Here is a 22,985-nt window from a genome sequence, read left to right on the forward strand (position 1 = left end):
GGCGAACGTTGTTCGGCTGAAGGTTGCTGCAAAGAGCACGAGATGACGCCACTGATTCAGCGCGGGAGCAGCGGCTTTCTTGTTTCCCCGCCGCCTCATATGATAAGAACATACGACTTTTTTTCTTTTCATCAAATCAGGCAAGTATTCCAAAAAAATTTGGTATTAAATATACTGTCAACCAAATGTTGTTTCTGTGCGAAATTTGAGATTCAATTACTCAGCGGTTTAACTGGGAGGAGCAAACGCGCGGTAGAAATCTACGCCAGAGCTTCTGCAGCATATCCTGCCTCTAAAAAGGAGTCGCATAGGGTGTGTGTACTCCCTTCTTACTCTCTTATAAGGTACCTCGTGTTTACAGCATATGGCCGTCTTAATTACTCGTTGTGAGTACAGGAGAATCTTTAAAAGCAAATTTTTTTACTCCTCGGAAGCTTAGAACATTCCCATCTACATGCTCATAAAAGTATCTTACAATTCCACAGTTGCCTCACAACTTATAGAGATATTCCAGAAAGCCGGGCTTGAAGACTGCACGACTCATGCGTTATTGAACCACACAAAAACGACGAATGTTTTCAAAGGTCATATGCACTGTGAGATTGGTGCATATAGCTTATATCTCCAGATGACGTCAGAGGCGTAAAAATAATCATAAGTAATACCTCTCTCACACGAGGAAATTTAATGTCATTTGTATCGAACGACATTAGCATCTAATGTCACAGTGCAACGTACGTCAATAATCATTTAATCAATTCTTGGTTCTACCTAACGTCCACAAGTTGTTCCGAAATCCTGGATAGTGCATTCGAAGTCAAAAGATTCGATTCACTGTTTCTGCTAGCGAACTCCTCGGAAAGCAAAATGCTCCAGTTACCTGCTTTGTCACTGGGTTTAACTTGCGATGGGAGTTGTGATTTCTATGTGGGAACAGATTCCGGTTTCAAACAAAATACAACACTGAAGAGGCATAGAATGCAGCTAAGAATTTCGCGAAAGCTAAAGTGCCGTTACAAGTTATAATAGTGGTGTCATCCACAAATAAAAAGCGGCATCCGCTGAAGGAAGACCCATTTCATGTGGTTTCATGCTTCGTAAACAAAAATACATCTTAAGAGGCTAGGTTCTCAGGGGAGATGAGAGTATCAAAAGTAGCGGTAAAACACTAACAGAGGAAGAAATGAAGGCTGGATCTGACATTCTTTCATTACTTTCAGGAAAAACCTATATTTGTATGCGTCGTTGCGAGTATACACTGTGTATGTATCTATGTAGCGTTGATGTGATGAAATCACATAGGAGTCGGAAAAATAAAGCTTACCTGCTTATGGATTTACGCACGCACGCACGCACGCACGCACGCACGCACACACACACACACACACACACACACACACACACACACACACACACACACACACACACACACACACACACACACACACACACACACACACACACACACACACACACCTATATATATATATATATATATATATATATATATATATATATATATATATATATATATATATATATGTATATATATATGAAGGAAAGAAGCCAACAGTCGGCGAGGCCAAGAAAAGCATTGGGGATTGTACTTTGTATAATAAATTGTACAAAGTACAATATCCCCAATGTTTCGGCGAGTCGCGAAACAACAGTCGGCGAGGCCAATTTGGCCTCGCCGACTGTTGGCTTCTTTCCTTCATGTATTATAACGACCACCCTCATTTCCCCTTTATATATATATATATATATATATATATATATATGAATAAAATTGATAATCATGCAGTCATACTTAGTATGCAATTCTAAAGCGGTAGGCCAGCCGTTGAACTCGTTTACTTTTCTATGATTAGTTACTGTCTGGGTCCTGTAATAATGTCAGTATCCTGAGCAACTGGCCGTGGTAACATCTTATCCAGGCTTTTCTCCACCCTTTACACTGCACAATCTTTACCTGAGTCCATATACATCTATTTACATCCAGGCCTCGGCGGCCGCTTCTCTGACGATGCCAGTGCACGTTAAAGAACCCCAGGTGGTCAAAATTTCCGGGAACCCTCCACTTCGGCGTCTTTCATAACCAGTGTCGCTTTGGGACACAGGTTATGAGAGACGCCTCCTAAACCAAACTAAACCAAACATATATTTCCGTGCTGCATGTTTATTTCTATTTGTACGCGCGCGCACGCGCGTACAAATACACATCTTCGTCGAATCCTCAACTATAAATACACATCTGTTACATTGGATAGAATATATGCCTGTGAAAGCCATGTTCCGCTCTCTTCCTCCTCTCCTCTAGATGAAGATAGTGGAAAGTGCTTTTAGATTCACGTGCAGATTTTATAAGTGCTGTTTTTGTCCTTCTATAACCCCCCCCCCCCCCCCCCCCCCCTCTTCTTCTTTTTTTTTTTTTTTTCTGTTTGAACAACCCGCTTCTCTTGACGTCCTGTTTCCATTGCGGCTTGACTTCAGTAAAGGTACCGCTCTATGGAAAAATTTCGATCTGGTTTCATATCAAGTTTCCCACGTCACTACGTTAGTCGCATTTCCTGCAGAGTGGCGCACCTCAGACGACAGGCCAATTTGTTTTATTTGCTGTCGAGCCGGCCACACTTCACGTACCTTCCCCACCCCTCGTTCTTATTACAACGCTGACCGTCGGCACTACTACGGACCTCGACGCTTCCCTACCCAGCACCTCCACCATGATGATACGTGGAAAGGTTAGTCCACGAAGGTTAGTCCAGGATGACACAGCACACAAAACACTGCACAGCAGTGTCGTTGTTGTTGTTGTTGTCCAAATAACTTATGGCACATACCCACAGAGGGGGATCGGCCAAGAATTGGGTAGCAAAGAATTTTTTTTTAATATACTTGCATAAAAAAAATGATTTGAGGGGTAGAGCAAAGGAAACAAAACGGGAAATAAGTGAAATATAAAATGAAAAGTGGTAACACTCACGGGAGATTGACACTACAATTGTAGAACAAGTGATGTTTAAATATTTAGCAAGGCAAACGATTTGAGTCCAGTAAAAAATTTTGCATGGCGGTAAACACAGACCTGTGACTGTACCCAAGGATGGTGGCGCCAAATGATAACAATGTCGGGCTGCTTAAACTAAGGCCAAGCTGTTGCAATGGCCTTTCCATCAACTGTTTTCTCGGCGTAGTAAAGCGGCGGCAAAACAATAAAAAGTGATCTAATGTTTCTCGTTCAACCGCAAAATGCGCAGATGGGAGACAGTGCCAAACCAGACCTGTAAAGATAGAAATTTAAAGGTGGGATACGGCATCGCAGCCTTGTTAGTGAAATCTCAAGTTGCCGTGAATGACATAATTTTCTATTCCAAGAATAATTTAGATGCAGGTAGTCATCAGATCTTAAAAGATGTCCATTTTTCATATTTAATAGGACGTTTCTTCGAAACCTCGCTGCGGTGATGTACGCGGTCGCCGGAAGGATAGATAATACGGGGCCATTAAGGGACTCTTTTGCCAAATTGTCAGCATATTCATTTAAAGTCACATTGCTGTGGCCTGGGACCCATACCATATGTACAATTTTCAAATGTCTAGGGATCAGGGAGATAAAGGTTTTTACTATTGCAGAATCCACCGACGAAGAGAGAGATGAACACAAGGATAGAGAGTCGGAAATTACTGCCACTTTAGAAAAAGAGGAGTCTAATTTCCGTAAAGCGAGTACCACCGCCAGAAACTCCGCCTCAAAAATTGGGGTGAAGTCCGGAAGCCGTACAGAAAAAGACCAGTCTAAATGTGGACAATATATACCCACACCCGCCTTTTCATTACTTTGAGATGCGTCAGTAGCTACAACTAAACTATCAGAAAGACTTCTTAAATGATCTTCTAATAATCCGTTTAGAATAACGGATGATAAGTTTTTAGCATTATTCGGGAATATGTCGTCAAAGACAATTTTAATAGATGAACCGATGGTTTGTATGGGTAGAATACTAGGAAGGGAAACATTTAAAGGGTCCAGCAAATTTTTGACCATAACAACCTGCGGGATGTGAAATTTAGACCAATGGACACCGAAAAAGGAGGTCGGTTGACAGCAAAAAATAGACATAGATCGGTGAAACTCTGATTCATATATCCTTAAGTACGTCTGAACGGTTAGAATTTGTAATCTATATATCAAGGGTGGAATCCGGGCTTCAAGGTAGAGCACATTGTCGGCAACAAATTTTGGAAGTCACAGACACAACCGAAGTGCTTCTCGCTCCAACAGAACAAGCGGTCGAATTTTATAAGTTGCTGGTCCAGAAAACAAGACTGAACCGAACTCTAAATTGGACGCACACACATAACATAAATCATTAAAAGGACATCTCTCCGCATTCCAGACCTGGGACGACTAATTCGGCGCAACATGCCCAGGCCCGAGCCCCTTTCGTAGCAATATGGTTAATGTGGGGCTGCCATGAAAGATTATCATCATAAGTGACCCCTAAATACTTTAATAATTTAACCTGTTTTATTATTTGCTGCTGATACATTACAGACAGACTTACAGAATCTTTTATATTAAATACGAGGACTGCGCTTTTGTTGACATTTAACGTGAGACGCAAGCCACACAACCAATTCTCAATAGAGTTTAGGTACGTTTGCAAGTGGAGATAAAGTGATTGAATATCCGATGCAGTTGCAAAAAACGCAATATCATCCGCATATACGTAAGTGCGAACGTCATGATTAACTGGTATTGAGCTGAGTAGTATGTTGAAAAGGACTGGTGAAAGGACTGCTCCTTGCGGCACTCCCCTGGCTTGCTTATATCTGCCAGAATGGACGCCATTTAATGCACAGTAAAACTCTCGGTTTTGGAGGAATTCAGATATCCAGGCTACTAAATAATGTGGAAACTGAAGAGATTTTAATTTTTGCAATAGAATGCTATGCTCAACACTATCATAGGCCTTGGCTATATCTAGCGTTATCAAGGCAGCGTGCATTTTTTGGCGCCGCGCTAAAAGAACTCGACTCTCGAGATCAGCATGCGCATTCCAAATGGAACACTTTTGACGGAAACCAATTTGGCAAGGGCTGAGGATATTTTCTTTATTCATGAATTCCGAAACACGTATAAGTATGACTCTTTCAATTAATTTTACAATGTTTGATGTTAATGCAATTGGTCTAATATTATCAATGGACAAGGCACCGCCTTTATTCTTAAGTAAAGGAATTATTTTGGCAAGTTTCCATTCTGGGTGTATCCAAGCATGTTTGATGGAATAATTTACTAGCTCTAATAACGTCTGAGGTGACTCGTCAAAAAGAATTTTTAACATTTTTGAAGTTACTTTATCAGGACCGGGAGCAGCGGCTAGTAATCTCATAACTATAGGAGAAAGCTCAGAAACGTAAATTTGAGGATCATAATTAACTGGTTCCATTGGCATTACAGATATCGAGCCCGAAGGAAGTGCAGACGAGAAACGCTTCTCCAGTCCTTTGGCAATTGTTTCAATTGTGTCTATTGCTTCAAGTGGAGTCAAAATAAAGGAATGTAGACTTTGTGCTTACGGAATCTTTTTCCGCGAGCGTAAAAAACCAAAAAGAGCAGTTCGATTGCCAGATTTAGAGAGGAAATCAAAATGCTTAGCATCATACTCGTCCTTCGATTTTGCAACTGTACGTTTAAAAGTAGCTGCAATGAACTTGTAATCCTGCCAGTTTTTCGGGCACTGGTTGTGGAGAAGCTTTTTCCATGCCGCCTTTCTACGTCTGTAATCTCGGGAACAATCAGCATTCCACCAAACAGCTGAAGTATTCCCCTTTGAACTCCGTACCAAGATCTCAGACTTCTTACGGCAATCCTCAATCACCGAGCATAAGTGTTTTGATTTTTGTTCTTCATCTGTGTTAGTCAATGACTCAAGATTAGAGCGTAACGTTGACTGAAAGTTATTATAGTTGATAAATGACTTCAACTGAGAAGTCGCTGGAGTTACAGGGTGATTAACCTCAAACGCAATTGGTATGTGGTCACTAGAGGTGCCACAATCAAGTGTCGACCAATTATTAACGAAGAGACTGGGAGAGGTAAAAGTTAAATCTAACACAGATTGACTGTGTTTTCTTATAAAAGTGGCCAAACCCGAATTTGTACAGGAAAAGTTATTATTTGTTATCCAATCCCAAAGACGCTTGCCACAACTATCTGTCTTGTAGCCCCATGACACATGATGCGAATTAAAATCACCAGCCAGAAGAACTGAGTTTCGACAATTAACTAATAGCAGATCTAGAGGTTTTGTATCTTGTACACCGCTAGGGAAATAAGCATTCACTAAGGAAAACAGACAGTGCCCTGGAATTTCAAAGTCTAGGGCCAATAACTCACAATCAATAGAAGATAACCGGAAAGAAATCTTAGCCCTGTGACAGAATTTTGTACAGACAAATATAATTAAACCTCCTCCTTTTGATTGGCGATCTTGTCGGAATGAATGATAATTTTGTAAATAGAAATGCTTTTCGGCTGTTAGCCAAGTTTCTTGCAAAATAATTATGTGTGGATTATATTGAGAAGAAATGTAAACTAAATCTGTTGAAGCTGTTAGAATTGAGCGACAGTTCCACTGGATAACTTTTAGTGCCCCTATGATTGTGAAATCTTGGCAGCCGCAACTGCCTGCCCCAAAATATTATCCTTTGGCTTTAATGTATGCTGATGTTTCTTTGATTTTGGTTGGGACCGCGGAGAAGAATGATTGGACATGGGAGACCCACACCGTTTTAGAATTCTTACATCTGATTCTACCATCTCTCCGTCAATAATGTTTTCATCGTCATCTGGGGGAGCAGCCCCCTTAGGCGAAGCAACAGTAGTGCTTTCAAGCAGTTGAGAGCTTTCAGAGGGAATATTTGGTATGAAAGGGGCTGTTCCTGATTGCAGGGCTTGCATTAGCTGAACTGCCAGAACGTTAGAAAAACACTCTGTGACAGTAGCAACTATTCGGTCGACCATTTTAGTCATTGATGCTTCCACTGCAGTCATTATCGCCTTTGAGATTGATGCATCCAGAGGCACACCTGATCGGGTTGACACACCTGCATAACCGTTTAATCGTTCCTTATTAACTTCTGTTACAGCGTCACGACGCGAACAGCGTTTTCTATCTATTACCTCTAGAATTTGCAGCTCCTGTTTTCGAGATGGACACTCCAAGGAGTTTGCAGCGTGGGCTCCACCGCAAAGGCAGCATTTGTCGTGTTGTTGTGAACAGGATGACGAATGATGACCATCGCCACATTTGGAACACCGCACGGAGGACTTACAACCACGTGCACTGTGACCATATCGCCAGCAATTAGTGCACTGCAGTGGCTTAGATTCAAGAGGATCCACACGGAAGATCAATGGCCATGCTTTTATCTCTGACGGGCATGAAGTTCCCGCAAATGTGGCAATCACCGACTCTGTTGGTACCCGCGTATTATTAACCTCCCGGCTGCAACGATACACCGCTACCACACCAGCCGCCGAAAGAAGGTCGAGGGTCTCAGCTGGAGTTAAAGAAGAGTCTACTCCTCGGACTAATCCTTTTGTGCATGCAAGATGAGTTGGGATAAAGCTGTTCACCTGAAGCGATCCAAATGAATTGCATTTAAGCAGATCCTTCACGCAATTGAGGTCTGGAGATCGGCACAGTATCCCGCCACGCCCAAACTGCCTCACTTCTGTGATCGAGTCATACAGGGTAGAGGCTGCCTGGAGAGCAGCTCGAACAGTCCCAGGGTTATTCATTTTAATAAATCCGCCATCCTTGGGCACCAGCGCCACAGGAATGTTTGGAACGCCAGATCGTTGGAACGTTTCCAGAGGTAGATCGTGAGGAGTAATGAAAGCCGACCAGGGGAAGCGCCCCTGGCCGGGAGACTGCGTAGACATCACTTTACAGTTACAATCTCTCCGCGAGCGTTATCAACACGGTGAAAGGCACAAATGCGCAGGGGGAAACAGAAAAAGAGGACTAGCCGCCCAATACTTAGCCGATTCACGCCTTCTGCTCGTAGCGGTGCCCTACGATGGTCAAGGAACGAAAGCTCGTAGAGTTCCCTGGTCACTGGATTTATATTTCCTCGTCCGACAAGCTACTTAGGTCGAAGCACGGTTTGGTCGAAGCAGTGTCGACTAGCATCAACCGTTGCGACCACTTTGTCTTTTTCTGTGTCACTGTTGCTGATCGTTGTCTTCTTCAACGTCCAGCGGTGCAGGGCATATATGTCACAATATAATCGACAAAATTACACTGAAAAAGCCGCACCATTACCGATTCATAGCGAGCGAATTCGTAGATAAACGAAGGGTTCTCGAGGTCTTGAAAAAACTAAGTATGCTTGAAGAGAAATCTGGTGTATTGTCCTTCCTTAAATCTCATTGTGATAGCAGTGACAGCACTAGCTAGCCTATCGATAGCTTCGTCAACGGCCTTTGGTGAATGCTGAAATTTGCGAAACGAAAACCGAAACAACTTTATCGACTTGCGCCCTCTTTCATGTCGGTCGATTACTGCCGATACGAAAGCCAGGTGGAGCCAGGGGCCAGCGACGCGCCGATGGCCTACCCTCCCTGTTGGCGACGCTCTCTCGCTTTGCGCTCGGGATCGTTGCTTACGCGCTCACTGGCTTTGTAGCCTTATCGTGACCGAGACCAAAATCTGCGAGGCCAACATCTCGATGCGTGTGCTACCTACTGCAGCAACCTGATATCAAGTAACGCGCCGCTCAGACAAAGTCCATCGCAATACTAGGCCTTCCAGCGACGCTGGCCCCCTGCATCCACGGGTGAGTGGAAATGAAACTAATCCTGCACATTCATCTGACTTGATTAGCGCGCCGAAGTTTCGGAGATTTGCGCGGTTCAGGTTGCTGCGATCGACTTTCGTGTTGATCAAGGCAGTGGCCGAGGTATTGGTTTTCCGTTTTCCGGTGTGGTGTAGTGGGGGGTTACTCTTTCAGCGCTGTCGCCCAGCATCGCGTGATCCGGTGCTGGAGGCACCTGTCATATCGCACTCCGCTGCCTCGAGAAGCGATGTAAGGACTTTTAATGTACAGCTGTTCGTGCTTCCGGACGCACTCAGTGTATTTAACCGAGTGCGATAACATAATTTGTGGCCTTTAATGTACCACCTGTTGGTTACCTAGTGGCACAAGTTTCACCTGGTCACAGGATTTTTATTTCCTCGTCCGACAAGCTACTTTTGGTCGAAGCACGGTTTCTTCTTATCGGCACGAAAGCGAGAATCGGCCTGTACTGACGGAGGGTGTTCGTGCGTGAAGGAAATAGCCGAAGAGTAGTGGTCAAGGAAGAAACACGCTCCGCGCATAAAAAAAAAAAAAAAAAAAAAGAAAAGAAAGCCCCAGGTCGTGACCAACCCCGGCTTTCGAGGGTGGGGCGTTCTGTCCGAAGGTCACGTGCTTGTGGCATCGAGACTTTACGCTAATTACATTTAAACGATCGATAATCTATAAGTGTGCTCATCGCTGAATGACGCGTGTGTTTTGGATCTTCCAAAAGCGCCTCGCGGAGCAATAAATACAAGGCCGTTTTCTTGAAATATGTATGCACGTCACGCAATTGCTGCCTTTTTTTTTTTTTTTAATTAAGTACATGAGTCTTGGCTTGATAGCTTTATCGTATGACGGTCTTCTTCTGGTCATGACGTGCGGCTTGCTTGCTTGAACAGTCACTGAACGTTGTGATAATGAATGGCTCATCGCAGGCATTAATTGTTCATTCATGCGCGCACGAGCTTGCGCCAGGGACCGTACGTTTTCGAAATTGCCAATTATATACTAAGCACTAGGAAAGTAACTTCGAAAACGTGTCTGTTTCTGCCTAGCTGTACCCAGTAGTGGGATCTCTCACGGCCTTGTAAACTTCAGTTGCAGAATCCGACACTGGGCGCTTATTTGCACAGCTGCAGCAGCTGCTGGGACAGCCTGTCATTCTTCTAGAGCTTGTTTGACTGACTGAGCCAGTAATGTCTTGCGAGTACAGCTGTAGTGTTGAAATTTTCTGAATGCTTGCCTGGATAAGAGGGAACATTTTGATTGGGAGAGAGTTGGAGAGGAAGTTTTGATTGCATTCTCTTTGATGACTATACAGCTAATTACTATAATTAGATTTTTTCGGTGGCTTCCCCTGTATAGTCTCCAGCTCATGATGCTGTAAATAGTTTCTTCATTAACTTTCAGTGGTTAAGGCATGCCTTTGTGTACTTTTGTATTGCTGAGGTGGTGAAAAAGGAAATTTAGAGCAGGCGTTTCTTTCTGGCAAAGCTCCTCTATGTTACTGGCCTTATTGACATAGCTGCCTTCATGATATATGTTCTTTATTGTGCTTCCAAGGGCTGCTGTGTGGAAAGTATGAAGATAGAGGTGGCAACCTGAATAAACGAAGAGTGGGCATCGTTAATGTAGCAGTACAGCGACCATCATTTATGGCACACATGTCCCTTATCTGCAATATTGCCTTGCGTTATTCAGGCTCGGACCATGTGCGGTGCACTGTAATATTACTCGGACCTGTTGTGAGATGCTATTGACGAAGTCAACTTGATGAACGTTATTACTGCTGAATTACGTATGGCCTTATGTTATGTGTCCACCTCACAGTCGTGATGTAATTCACTTGCAGCGTGCTTTTATTGTATTATATTCCTCAAGACCACCTAATTTTTCTGCAATATTCCAGCATACATTTGAGTGTTCTATAAGACGAAATTGCCATAAAATGTTCAGATAATTGCTATTAGGAGCCATATTAGGATACCTTTTATGTGTGCACAATTATGGCTGGATTACTCATGAAATGTTGGAAAATGCATTGCAGTGCATGCATATTCTATTGGTAGCTTGCTGCTGGTTTTGAGAGCAAGGAAGAAATAATCTGATTTGATAGTCTTTTATGCCTTAATTGTGAAATGTGTATACCCTGTTTATAGGACAGGCATTCAAGAGCTATGTTTACCCTTATTGTTTGGGATGAAATTTTTCTTCTTGCTGGTGTAGAAGTGTTTTCACAGAGACAGTAGGTGTAAATCAATTAAAGGTATACCTAAATTAGAGAAACTCTGGATACAGCCATCTTGTAAGAAGACAGCAAAAGTGTTTTGATTTGTGTCAGTAGTGTGTGCCTAATATCATATTGCCCATTTTATTAGTTTTTTTTTTTTTTTTTTTTTTTTTTTTTTTTTTTTTTTTTTTTTTGCCAGACAGGTGGTATGCATGTCACAAACTGGCAAAAGGCTTTTTTTGAATTTCATATTTTGGAACTGGCTGAGCAACAGACGTATTTTTGGCATTCTTACTGGGCAGAATCTGGCTGTTACTTCTGCTGCTGTACATCAGGAACTGTTTTGTTTTCAGTATTTGGCTTCTTTTGATATACTGTGGGCCAGGTAATGTCAAGAGTACCCCCCCCCCCCCCCCCCCCAAAAAAAAAAATCTATTCTGAAATGGCTCAGCATAATTATTCATTTTAGTCAGATACGGTAACCTTGTTCATAAATGTAAAATCACGCTTCACACGTTAACTCTTTAATCCCCAGTGTTACTCAAATGCTCTTCACCTGAAAAATTCTTTCTTCAAAAAACTATACCAACTTCAATATTTTTGTTGCCATCTATCTTAGGACAGAATATTACAAATATGTTATATCAGTCACTTGAGAAAAGATCAAAGGAGCTGAATCTCTCATCTCATAGCATAGCAATAGCTTGTGGCCATGCCGTTAAGGCAAACAAAGAGGAGCTCCTCCGATTAAACTTTGTTCTGGGGTGTTGGGAGCAAAGCTAATATTATTTTTCTATGATATATTTGTTTCTTTATGCACTGTGAATTATTGCCTAAGTTTACAGCTGTCTCAAAAAAAAAAAAGGTAAAATTTTGGGCATCAAATGGCGAACAGCATTCTAGATTTGAAGAAAGTAAAATATTTGATATTTATTTTTATGCTTATGATGTTTTATTTTCCTTGCAGAAGGGTTCTATTAGACACTAGCCCAAGAGGATGTGTACCTCATGGCGGACTCCATTGTGCGAGATTTCCTTCTCGATTGTAAGGTGTGTATCTACTCAGTTATTGTCTACAGTCTACACCTTCTACAAAGGGACGTGATGTATAGTGAAGACCTTAGTATAACAGCTGAAGTGTATTTTAATCAAGTAGCAGGAATCTGAAACACAGCCTTTTTACTTGGTGCATTCATTTTAATACAAGACATATTGTCACTGAAAACAGGGCTATAAAAGAAGAGGTTCCAAATTCATAGTTTGAAGTGGTACCTCGTATAAGCAGTAATAAAAAAGGAGGTTAAATGAAGTGGCAGAATAGATTAACAAAGCAGCAAATTGTCAGTAATGGTATGAAAATGCACTAGTTATTGCTGGTGCTCACTGCTGAGGAGTATTTCTGTACTGAAAACAGGGCTATAAAAGAAGAGGTTCCAAATTCATAGTTTGAAGTTGTACCTCGTATAAGCAGTAATAAAAAAGGAGGTTAAATGAAGTGGCAGAACAAATTAATAAAGCAGCAAATTGTCAGTAATTGTTTGAAAATGCACTAGTTATTGCTGGTGCTCACTGCTGAGGAGTATTTCTGTACTGTAATGTACTCTCGGGGACGAAAGTCTCTGGACCACATGTCTGGCGATGTTGGATAGAAGCGCAATGTTAACAAATTATCATTTTATTCCTCTAGCACACATGAAATAACTGAACTTAAGCTTTCACATTAACAAATATGGTCCAAGACTACAGGCCGATACGAAAGTGATGTGCTTTAGTTTCAGCTTGCATGGTCCACAGACTTTTGTCCCCGATAGTACATATTGTTACGTGGTGACAAGCAAAGAAACGGTACAACATGGTGATAAGATGAACAATGATTTAATTCCCCGCCGGGGTGGCGCAGTGGTTACAGCGCTCAACTACTGTTCCTAAGGTCGCGGGATCGAATCCCGGCCTTTGCGGCCGCTTTTCGATGGAGGCGAAAAGCAAGGCGCCCGTGTGCTGTGCGATGCCAGTGCACGTTAAAGAACCCCAGGTGGTCTAAATTTCCGGAGTCCTCCACTACGGCGTCTCTCATAGCCTAAGTTGCTTTGGGACGTTAAACCCCACAAACCAACCAAACCAACAATGATTTAATTCTGGCCTAGCGCGAGGGCTCCTCTCGCGCCACTGCCGATCATCTTCGCAACAATATTTATAAATCCTTTAAAAAATGATGTTTCTTCAAATGTATGGAATGAACAAATATCACAATATTATACAGTGATGATAAAGGTCTGAAGTGTAACAATAAATATACAGCCATTCATTTTGTAAAGGTGACTCTGATGAACCAACTATGCTGAGACTCCCCTGTTAAATCACTGCAGCACCAGAGATAGCGCAGTGTCTAAGAATGATTCTGCTGGGGTAATTGCAAGAAACTCCATGTGAGCTGGTGGTGGTGACTGGCATGGAATGCATGAAACTACATCACCGCGAAATAGAGGCTTTCTATGTTGCAGAAAAGAAGAAAAGAGTACAACTGTGACTTGACTTCTCGTTACTTAGGCTGCGCCTTCCCAAGGGGCTTTGTTTAAATGAAGGGGACGTGTGTCCTAAAACTAGGCCATGACAGTGAGCAAAGAGTAGACACAGACCACTGTCATTTCTGTGCCCTTCAAATAGAGTGTCACTTTGCCTCGGAGACAACGTAAATAATGTTCAGTTCTCCAGCAACCTTTCGCATCTGAAGAAATTGACTAATACTACCTTTCAAAAGCAATGTGTCACTTGGGCAGAGTGGCATTTTTATGTCAACTTTGAAAAAATTCTCACTGTATTTATGTGAGGGACTAACACTCACGGTGAGTGATACGTTCATGACAAGCGTTTTCCTGTTTTGCTTAATAGGCCTAAAGCTGTGCCTAGGTTCAGCAACAGAATCGAAATTAAGGTTGGAAACTATCGCCCAATCTTCATTTTACCTTTGACTGAAGTGGCAGAAAAAAATGCTGCTTTCACAATTAGATAGCTTTCTGCTACAAAGCAGTTATGTGCTAAGGAACTGTGTAGCTGCCTGAAGGGAGATTCAGCCGAACTGGCTCTACTCAGCGTAGATTTTAAAAAATGGGAAAAAATTATCACTTTGGGCTTATTCGTAGATTTAATAAAAGGTTTGCTTTGTTAATAAAAATGACTTTCTTAACTATGCACACCCTTGCACACTGGGTTTAGCTACCAGGAGAAATCTGTACAAACTATATAGAGGAGGTGCTGAAGTGTAGAACAACATTCAGATGTCCATGGAAGGTAAGGCAGAACAACTTCTAAAAGGTACTGCAGATGGCTTATGTGACTTTCTGAGCACAAAGGATGACCTGAAAGCCATCTCGCATGTCATCTAGCACGTCTGCAAATTTGATATGTTGAAGACTAATTGCATTATGCTGAAATTTGGGCAGCTGGCCAGTATCCACACTATAGCTGGCATTGAAAGTTTCACGGATCTTTTATAAGTGATCTGGAACATTGTTTGTGGGGAACTCCAGCTGTTCAAGCCTCATGCGGGGTGTCCACCAGCTGTGACCTCTTACACTGCTGGTAAACACACTCCTTACACTCCTTCAACGCCCGGGCTTAGCTTACTGGCTACTCCCCGCGCAGGCACCTTCCCATCTAGTCTAACAACAAGGATTCGAATGAAATTTGGCTCTCTATTACTCACACCCGGCTGTCTCCTCCTGTCCTACCAAGATACTTTGTTGGACGAGTTGGTAAACATCCATTGTCAATAAAAACAGCGCGAACATGAAGACACAAGACAAGATATAAGGAAACTACAGGACAAGCATTGACTCACAACTCAGCCTCAGCTTTTACTCCAAGGCCCAGACAAAAACAAATGTGACGAAAACGAAGCATCAGCAAGGCTTCTCTTGCTCTTTCAAGCAAAGAGATTTCTTTTTTGAGTGACTTTTTATACAGCAGATGAACTCAGGGGTGTTTCACGCAAAAGCGTTGTTTTCGTCTCATTTGTTTTTATTAGGCCTTGGAGTAAAAGCTGAGGCTGAGTTTTGAGTCAGGGCTTGTCCTGTAGCTTCCTTATATCGTGTCTTGTGTTTTCCTGTTCGCGCTCCTCCTGCCTGTTTTTTCCACTGTCCAGCTGGACCGTTTGAAGATGCATTTAGCTTTTGAGTAGGGCGTTGTAAGCAGCAGACTTCAGTGGAACTAGCAAAATACAGCCTGAGTTTATTGACTGTATAATATGTTTCCCCTCAAAACCTCGTTGCCCTTTATTATAGCTCATTCATGCTTACAATAAATAAGCATTAAACGTAGCATATCATACAACTCTTGTCCTTATAGAATCACCCGTAACTCATCTTTGTCAACAAATCTCTTAAGACTATAATCGATCAGTTGTGCTTGTCATATGTTCAGTGTATATTGTCACGTGGTGGTGACTAGCCCAGTGCCCACAAATGAAGACACTGGCGTTGCACTTGAATGAAACTCTTTATTGGGCTGACTTGTGCCCGTAAAAGAACTAAGAGAATCGGCGCGGCGGCGATAACAAACATGCTCGTCGGTTTTCGAACTAAGAATGCCTGTCGCGCGTGTCAATGCTCAGTTTATAGGCGACGAAGAAACGCCTAGATAAAGCCGCAACCGGTGACTAGCATAACCTGGAACATTGTAGAAACGCACGAGACTGGCTGAAATCTTCGAGATACAGCTTGACGCATATTGCACGACAAAGAAAATGATACAGCGTCTCTGGACAACAGGCATGAATAAACAAACAATACAGAATCGATCCGTGCACTAGATTCACACTGATAAGGCCGCATGCCAGCGGCTGTCTTAAAAGAACAAACAAAGATTAGAATGATTCGTGGCAATATCATGTGCTAAAATCTTGCAATAATTGGTATTGCAAATAATTGCAATACCATTACTTATTCTTACATAAAAATAATAAGCTGCTGCTACAAGTACCTGTTTCAAACCACATCTGCCTAAACTTTGTACCTAGCATGAGAACAAACTATGAATTATTTTTATTTTTTTTTTCATAGCTACCCAGTTATGAAAGGTTGGCAGATATGTCAGCAACATCTTTTTATTCATATAAAACCAGACTGCAGAAGCAGCCTTTCATTTTACTTCAGAATTGCAATATTAAACTGTTTTATTTGAATAGCCAGTCTGTGCTTTCTTTTATCAATGCTGATTGGTCCCTTGAATTTTCATTGTTCTCTAACAACGTTTTTTTTCATCATTTCTGGCATTTTTTTATCTGTTTGCTTGCTCACATTCACAAAACATTTTGTCTATTTAAAGGACTGCTTTCACAATTTGCACTCAATTTCTTGTTTCCTGTACCTGTACCAAGTAGGCATGTATAAATGGCCTGAGAAAATTTGTTTTAGACTCAAATTGGAAATGCATATAGATAACTAAGTTATTTTTTAAGGGGTCATGGTTTTTTTGTCTTACATCAGGAGCTTAAAAGCTGACATTAAAATCTTAAATCTTTCGAGTCTTATAGAGCCAGCCTTTTATACGCACCAGGTGTAACTTTCAGGAAGCATGGTATAAATTCTGGTTGTGGAATGTGAATGGATCTTTTTTTTTTTTTTTTTTTAGAACAACCTGGAATGTTACCTTCTGCCTTGTCATTCATTTCTGAACCCTGCAGGCAGTGACAGACGCCGAAGTCCACTCTTTTGCCAACACAATACGTGATAACAATGAGCTGATTGAGGCTGTTATCCTGGTGCTGGAAGAGAAGGAATTCCACCGGGATGTAAGTATCGTAACTCTCCCACCTACCAAGATTTTGTGTTCCCTAATGAATACCTAGAAAGCCCCCCTAGCTTATTCATTTTGTCCTTCCGTATGTAATCCTCAGCTTTTATTATTACCACCACCACCACTCATTTCTCACACGCAGAAATGATCTGCAGTTACTACATTAGCAGTATAGTCCTCGTTTACCCCCTCCCTCTACCAGAAAAAAAGAAACGATCTGTGGTAGGGTGTAGGAATGTGTTTGTGTGTCTCCCTATATTTGCGTGCGTATGTATTTGTGTGATTTGAGTGAATAAGTGAAAAGTCCTCATATTTGGGATGCACTTTCCAGTGCCCACACTAGATCGCCTATGGGCTTTGTTTTATTCTTTTCATTGTGTAGCCTATCAGAGGTAAGGGATCTTAAAAATGAAAAGCAAAGTAAATATGGTCCTGCTTCATCAGTAAATATAGTTGTGCCACTTATTGTTGGGAAGGAGAGGTGTTCCAACGCATTGTGCTGAGGTCTGTTCAGTAAATTTTCTTTTACAATTTGCGCCAGCCTAAAAACCATAGGGTATTATGGTATATGATATGGTGTTTTAAATCTCAGAGTGACATCGGCTATGAGGATTGCTGTAGGGGAAGGTTTCCTGAGGTTCTTCAACAAGCACTGGCATCCACACCGGCGCCATTTCACCTCTATTGAAACGTGGCCATCACAGCCCGGATTGGGTATCCTCATGGTCGGCAGTTGAACACCTTAACCACTAAGCCAACTTCGCATTCCTTCGCATGTGCCCACATTTTGCAGTGGTGGCTCAGTGGCAACTGCATTTCAGCGACGCAAACTGATGAACAAGTTGGTTTGAAGCAAGTAAAGCAAAAGAGTGCGCCAAAGCGACGACGATGGAGAAGAGACGAGAGTAGTAAAGGGGTGCTGTGTCTCTCCTTCCCTCGTCTTTCCTTCGGCTGGAGCTATTTCGCCTTAATTTAGCATTTAGCCACCGAGCCCAAAGCGATGGGATGAATTCCTGGCCGCAGTGGCTGCACTTTAATGGGGGCTGAGTGCAAAAACACTTTTGTGCCGTGTGGTGTCTGTGCGCAACGTCTGGTGAGCGAAAACAATCTGGGGGGTTCTATACTATGACGTATTTCATGGCCCCGATGCAACTGCGAGACATTCGAAGCCTCGCGTACCACTTGCTCTAGAGTGCACGCATATGCTTGTGATACACTCCGTAACAGACACTGAGGGTCGTTATTATTTTGAATCGTTAAATTCTTGCAACTGCAGACAGGATGGGCTATGGGAGACCCTTTTCGATTGGCCCAGTGAGCTTTGACAAGACATTCTGGAGGATTTTCGTCACGTACAGAGTTGAGTAAAAAATGGATGGCAACATATTGTTTCATAGTCCGCTTTTGCTGGAGGCCCCTTCTTGGAGTATAAGAGTACAAGTTGTGCCGTCCTGACATTTCTGATCCCTGCTTTTCTTGCTGTACTGCAGTTTCTGGAGCCCCTGTGTGAGCAGCTATTCGTCTTCTTCAAAGCTCAGGAAGAGGCGCTGCGGCAGTTTGCTCACTTCTTTCTGCCCTGTGTGATTGGCAACTACCTCAGCAGCTTGCATAGGAGAGATCTGCGCAAGGTTGGTTACCTTTGCTACGTCCGAGAGAATCGTAATGGAAAAATTTTGAAGCCTAGGGGTGGTCATTGGGACTGCAGCTGCTTTTAGGAAAAGTATTTGGAAATAAAACATTTGTTTTCTTCCACCAGCTACTGATCTAAAGTTATGATTTCGAGGCTGAAAAGGGCTCCGGAATCACAGTTAGTAAATGAATGGTGGTGTAGCCTGGCTACTGTGATCCCTGGCTAAAACTATATTTTGTCATCACTCATTTTCTTGCTAAAACAGCTGGTGACAGTGATACCGTTAGTTCACTTACTGATGCTTTCTTGCTTATAACTCTTTTAAGGGGAAGTAGCCACTTTACCATGCGGTAATCTGTTGATATTGCAGTGGAATTGTGAACTCTAGACAACTTGTGAATTGTGAACTCTAGGCTCGCGAAGTTAGTTGCGTGGTGCCTCGATTGACTCTGTTCTCTCCTGTCGGAACTGAGACTCATTGCTTCTAATAGCAGAATTGATTTTTTGAGGTCCATTGATGTCACTAATGTTCATTGCTTTTTGTATAGTGATTCGATAGCTGCTCTTTTAAGCTAAAGGAAATGCAACCTGCTTGGCAGTCCATTCCTTTAAATGCTACAGAGTACATGCTGTACTTGTAGTATTAGTAGTTTCTCTTGCCCAGAAAATGAGGCAATGCAGTGACTTTTTGTCATGCTTTATATCGTGGGATAGAATAATTCAGATCAGCTGGAGCACTTTTATTAGTTTTTGGAACTCGGAAATAAAGAAAGTTGTAATAGGTATGCAGTGGTATTGGTGCTCTTATGAAATTTTATACAGTTGAATAGTAATGCATCAACTGTTATTGGTCTTGGTAGATTGAAAAAGTCTGCTTAACTGGCAACCCATGTTTTTAGCTTGGGAATAATGATGTCGAGATGAAAGGATTGGTTGTCTCGGAGGAATGCCATATAAAACATTCCCACAATGATTCCTGCTTGACGACCTTGCATGTGAAGGTACCTTTTGCTCTGGGAATAAAGCAAATGTTAGCGTAAGCATTCTGAAATTATGTCTCATCTCGCATGACATATAGTGAATGTCATTCAGTCACTGGACTTCACTTCTAGTAAGAAGCTGATGTGTGAAACTCTTTTACATCTATTTGAGCAATTTTTTGTGTGTTACAGCTCTTGTTAACAGTTACGATGTAACCAATTGTGATCATAGACTGCTTTTAATTTGAAGGTTGCTCAGCTTCATTTGCAGGGTTTTCTTTGTTTGCACTCTGCTTTCTTGAGCATAGTACAGCAAAGGCCACTTATAATGTAACCACCTATAGTGCGGGACCGGATATAAGGTGGTTTTCGTCAGCTACCAATCTGCCTCTCCTAGGACTCGATGTAAAGTCATACCGCTTATTATGCGGTCGCACAAAGCAAAATATTGGTTATAGGCGGTTTTGAAATCCACTTGATGACAGCGTGGAACAGCAAGTGCTCTTCTCTGCGCAGCACCAGGCTTCCCTGTGTGGCACAGCACATCACATCACATGTTTAGGGCACAACACAAGTGTACTCCCCACACGCCGCTCGTTCCCTCTCCTTCAGTCTCCATTCCTTGCTCCCGTCCTGCACAAGGTTGCGCAATAGCTACTCTTTTCGCCCTGCCATTGTTTCGCTTTTCTCCTTTCTATGCATCTAGGTTTCATCATGCTTTGTCGTCATGCCTTCACTGGTACATTGCTCTCTGCCTATAAGAGTGAGCAGAAAGAGTAGATGCTATTTTGTCTTCATTCAAGTTTGGTTGGGCAACGGCAAAATTGCTTTTCTCGCAAGGCAGCAAACTGCCAAACGTTAGTGCGCCACTGTAACAGACGCTCGGCTAGCTTTCTGTGACATGCGGCAAACGATTTGCATGAGGCGGTATTTGCATTGATAGAACGGTCTCGCTGAAGCTATCCATCTGACATATAGTTTGAGCTTGAAAAAACTAATATTTTGGTAATAGTGCACTGCTGCTTACTGCCGATTTTTGCAGCCCCCACAACCTACGTTATAAGAGGTCTACACTGCGCTTTGTTGGCTTACAGCATAAAAAATGACAATTGATGGGGCTGTTTTCACTTGTTAATGCTTGACTGGCATTTTGGGGGACACCAAGAAAAGACAAACTAAGGGACAACTCGGCTTGGACGAGTGCTGTGCAACCTTGTGAACTGTGCACGGGCAGTATGTACTGTTCTTGGCAAAGGGATAGTGCATATCACTTCACTGAAATGTCATGGCTTTGAGAGGTAACGCAGTGACGCAAATTGCTGCGATGGGGAAATGACTGTTTGCTAGGCTTCTTGGCATATGTGATCCCCTCCCTTCACCCTGCTTGCTGAAGTAGCATTTTCTTAAATGTTCTTAACATCTCTGGCAGATTCGTTGCTTGTGCTGTGCAAAATGTTTGCAGCAGTGTCCATTCTGCATGAATGCTGCTTCAGTTTCAAGCTTTCACGTAGGAAAGCTGCATTTCTGGAAGCTATTTCTACCTCCTTCGATCCTTGTAGAGACGTCCCACATTCCAAGCACATGTCTGTTCAAGCTTAAAATGTTGTGTAACGCTCGTCTGGGCGAAGTCCGTCCATGTGGAGCATTGGCACACTGGAACAGTGCGAAACGACTGACATTTTTGTGTGCCACTTCACTTTGCCGGGGAGTGCTAAATTGAGCTGATGTAAAACCTACGCACAGGCGAGTTGTGCTCTCGCGTGATGGTCTCTTGGTGGATGTAGTAATGTCATTTGGTGCTATAATGGCACCGGCGCCATTCTGTCATTTAGGTTGCTAGTCGTTACGCCACCGTGTCGGCACTTTAGGAGCTTGTATGCTTTTGTGGGATGTCTCATTTGGGGCTCCTTCTTTATTTTACAGTCCCTCAACTGCCTAGAAATCCTCTTGTTGGGTGCCTACAACTTGGTAAGTACTCTTCTTGGACGCTAAGCTTGGGTTTACTGGAGAGCTCAGTTATGCACTTTGCTGTTGTGAAATACATACGCATTTGTTACTTCACTGGAGGGTGTGTCACTGTGGTCATACCTGTTGTATTTTATAATCTCATGGCAGTAAAACCACTTCGATATGCCTGGGGTTCATAACTCCAAATGGCGGAAAATGAAAATGTCCCATAGAGTTTTTATTCTATTTAATACATTCCGTGATAGCATGACTTTCCGGCTACTGTGTTAAAAAAATTTGGCAAATTTCAGTCATGCTTCACTTTGTGATCAAACACTTGTGCGCGACGAACAGGCAAACTTGGACTTACGCTACACAACGGCTAGAATGCGATGGCAGTCTCCTGCAACGATGGTTTCTCTGCAGTGCACAGGTACAGATGGGAGATGCATCTGTAACTAAACTGTATTAACATGAGCGGGCCACGTCCAAGCAGAGACTCAACATAAAGAGTAAAAGTGGGGAACATTGAGAGAGAAAGCTATGGCAATCAGTAGCACGGTGGCTTCCCCGCATTGCATATTTGCTAACAAGTGAAGCATCCACAAACGAGGAAGAAACTACAAATATTGCATTTGCCATGAAAATGCTGGGTGTGTTGCGAACCTTCTTCACCGCCCAACATGAGCGCAGACTGAATTCTGTGAGCATCAGACAAGGGGCTGCTCAGAACTTGCACCTAGGGAGGCTAATCTAAATTGTGAAGTGAAAATGTCAGTGAGTGCCTTTGTACCTCACTCAACACTTAAACTGTTCAAAAGTAGGCGGTTTGAATCATATTTTCCCAGGTAATGCCTTTTCTTTTCTTTTTTTTTTTTTTTTTTCACATTCTTTTTAAAAACTTGTCAACGAGGTCTTGCTGTGCATCAACGAGAGTCTTGCAAAATGGGTTCATGTTTGCAGTGCCTTGTCTTTTAAAGCTGTAGCCCAGTGGGCATGGAATATCACGTGTAGTTTCTGCAGTTCTGTCATCTATGTGAACCGGGTTTCTAATGGCTATGCATAGGTTACCAGACATACATAATGAATGCATTTGTTTCCGGAATACACACATACATAAACATTTGTTGCACGAGATAATGCAGTAGTAATAATGCATCTCTTGACAAAAATGGTGGGTGCATTTGTCGTAACACTGTGTCCATAATAATAGAAGGGAATGTATTATTACATTGCTGTGTAATGTATCACCAAAGTTCTGTCGACGCTCCTTGCGTATCTCCGAACTCGCGCAGGTGCTTCTCCTTGCACAATTTCATCGCATTAACTGTGCAGTCTTACTTCTTTCCACCGACAGCAAATCCTTGACAATGAGGGCAAGCCAGCGACGACGATGTACCACATCCCAAGCATTAGCAAGCCATCGATATACCACGAGGTGTGTGTAAGTACGGTCTGTCGATTTTTTTTCCCGTCGCCCATCACTGCCTGCTGCTGCTGCTTCTGCTGCGGCCACTGCTGTGTCCTCTTCCTCCCCAACTCTGCACCT

The 22,985-nt window shown here is 42.6% G+C and overlaps 1 protein-coding gene across 2 annotated transcripts in view; it reads left to right on the forward strand.

Moving 5' to 3' along the window:
• The first annotated feature begins 8,601 nt into the window (after positions 1-8,601).
• Positions 8,602-22,985, forward strand: part of Hyccin (PI4KA lipid kinase complex subunit hyccin) — a 40,307-nt gene continuing 25,923 nt past the window's right edge. Inside the window, exons 1-6 of one of the 2 annotated variants that reach the window (XM_084594423.1) lie at positions 8,602-8,853; positions 12,054-12,136; positions 16,767-16,874; positions 18,370-18,507; positions 21,413-21,457; positions 22,794-22,874. In XM_084594423.1, the coding sequence (XP_084450549.1) occupies positions 12,095-12,136; positions 16,767-16,874; positions 18,370-18,507; positions 21,413-21,457; positions 22,794-22,874 (414 nt within the window). In that variant the 5' untranslated portion in view covers positions 8,602-8,853; positions 12,054-12,094. Of the gene's footprint in view, positions 8,854-8,962; positions 9,103-12,053; positions 12,137-16,766; positions 16,875-18,369; positions 18,508-21,412; positions 21,458-22,793; positions 22,875-22,985 lie in introns of those variants that run through there. The other variant, XM_084594424.1, reaches the window with a different exon arrangement.

The sequence above is a fragment of the Amblyomma maculatum genome, chromosome 2 (assembly GCF_055883805.1).
Source record: "Amblyomma maculatum isolate TAMU_Amacu chromosome 2, ASM5588380v1, whole genome shotgun sequence".
Taxonomy (NCBI): domain Eukaryota; kingdom Metazoa; phylum Arthropoda; class Arachnida; order Ixodida; family Ixodidae; genus Amblyomma; species Amblyomma maculatum.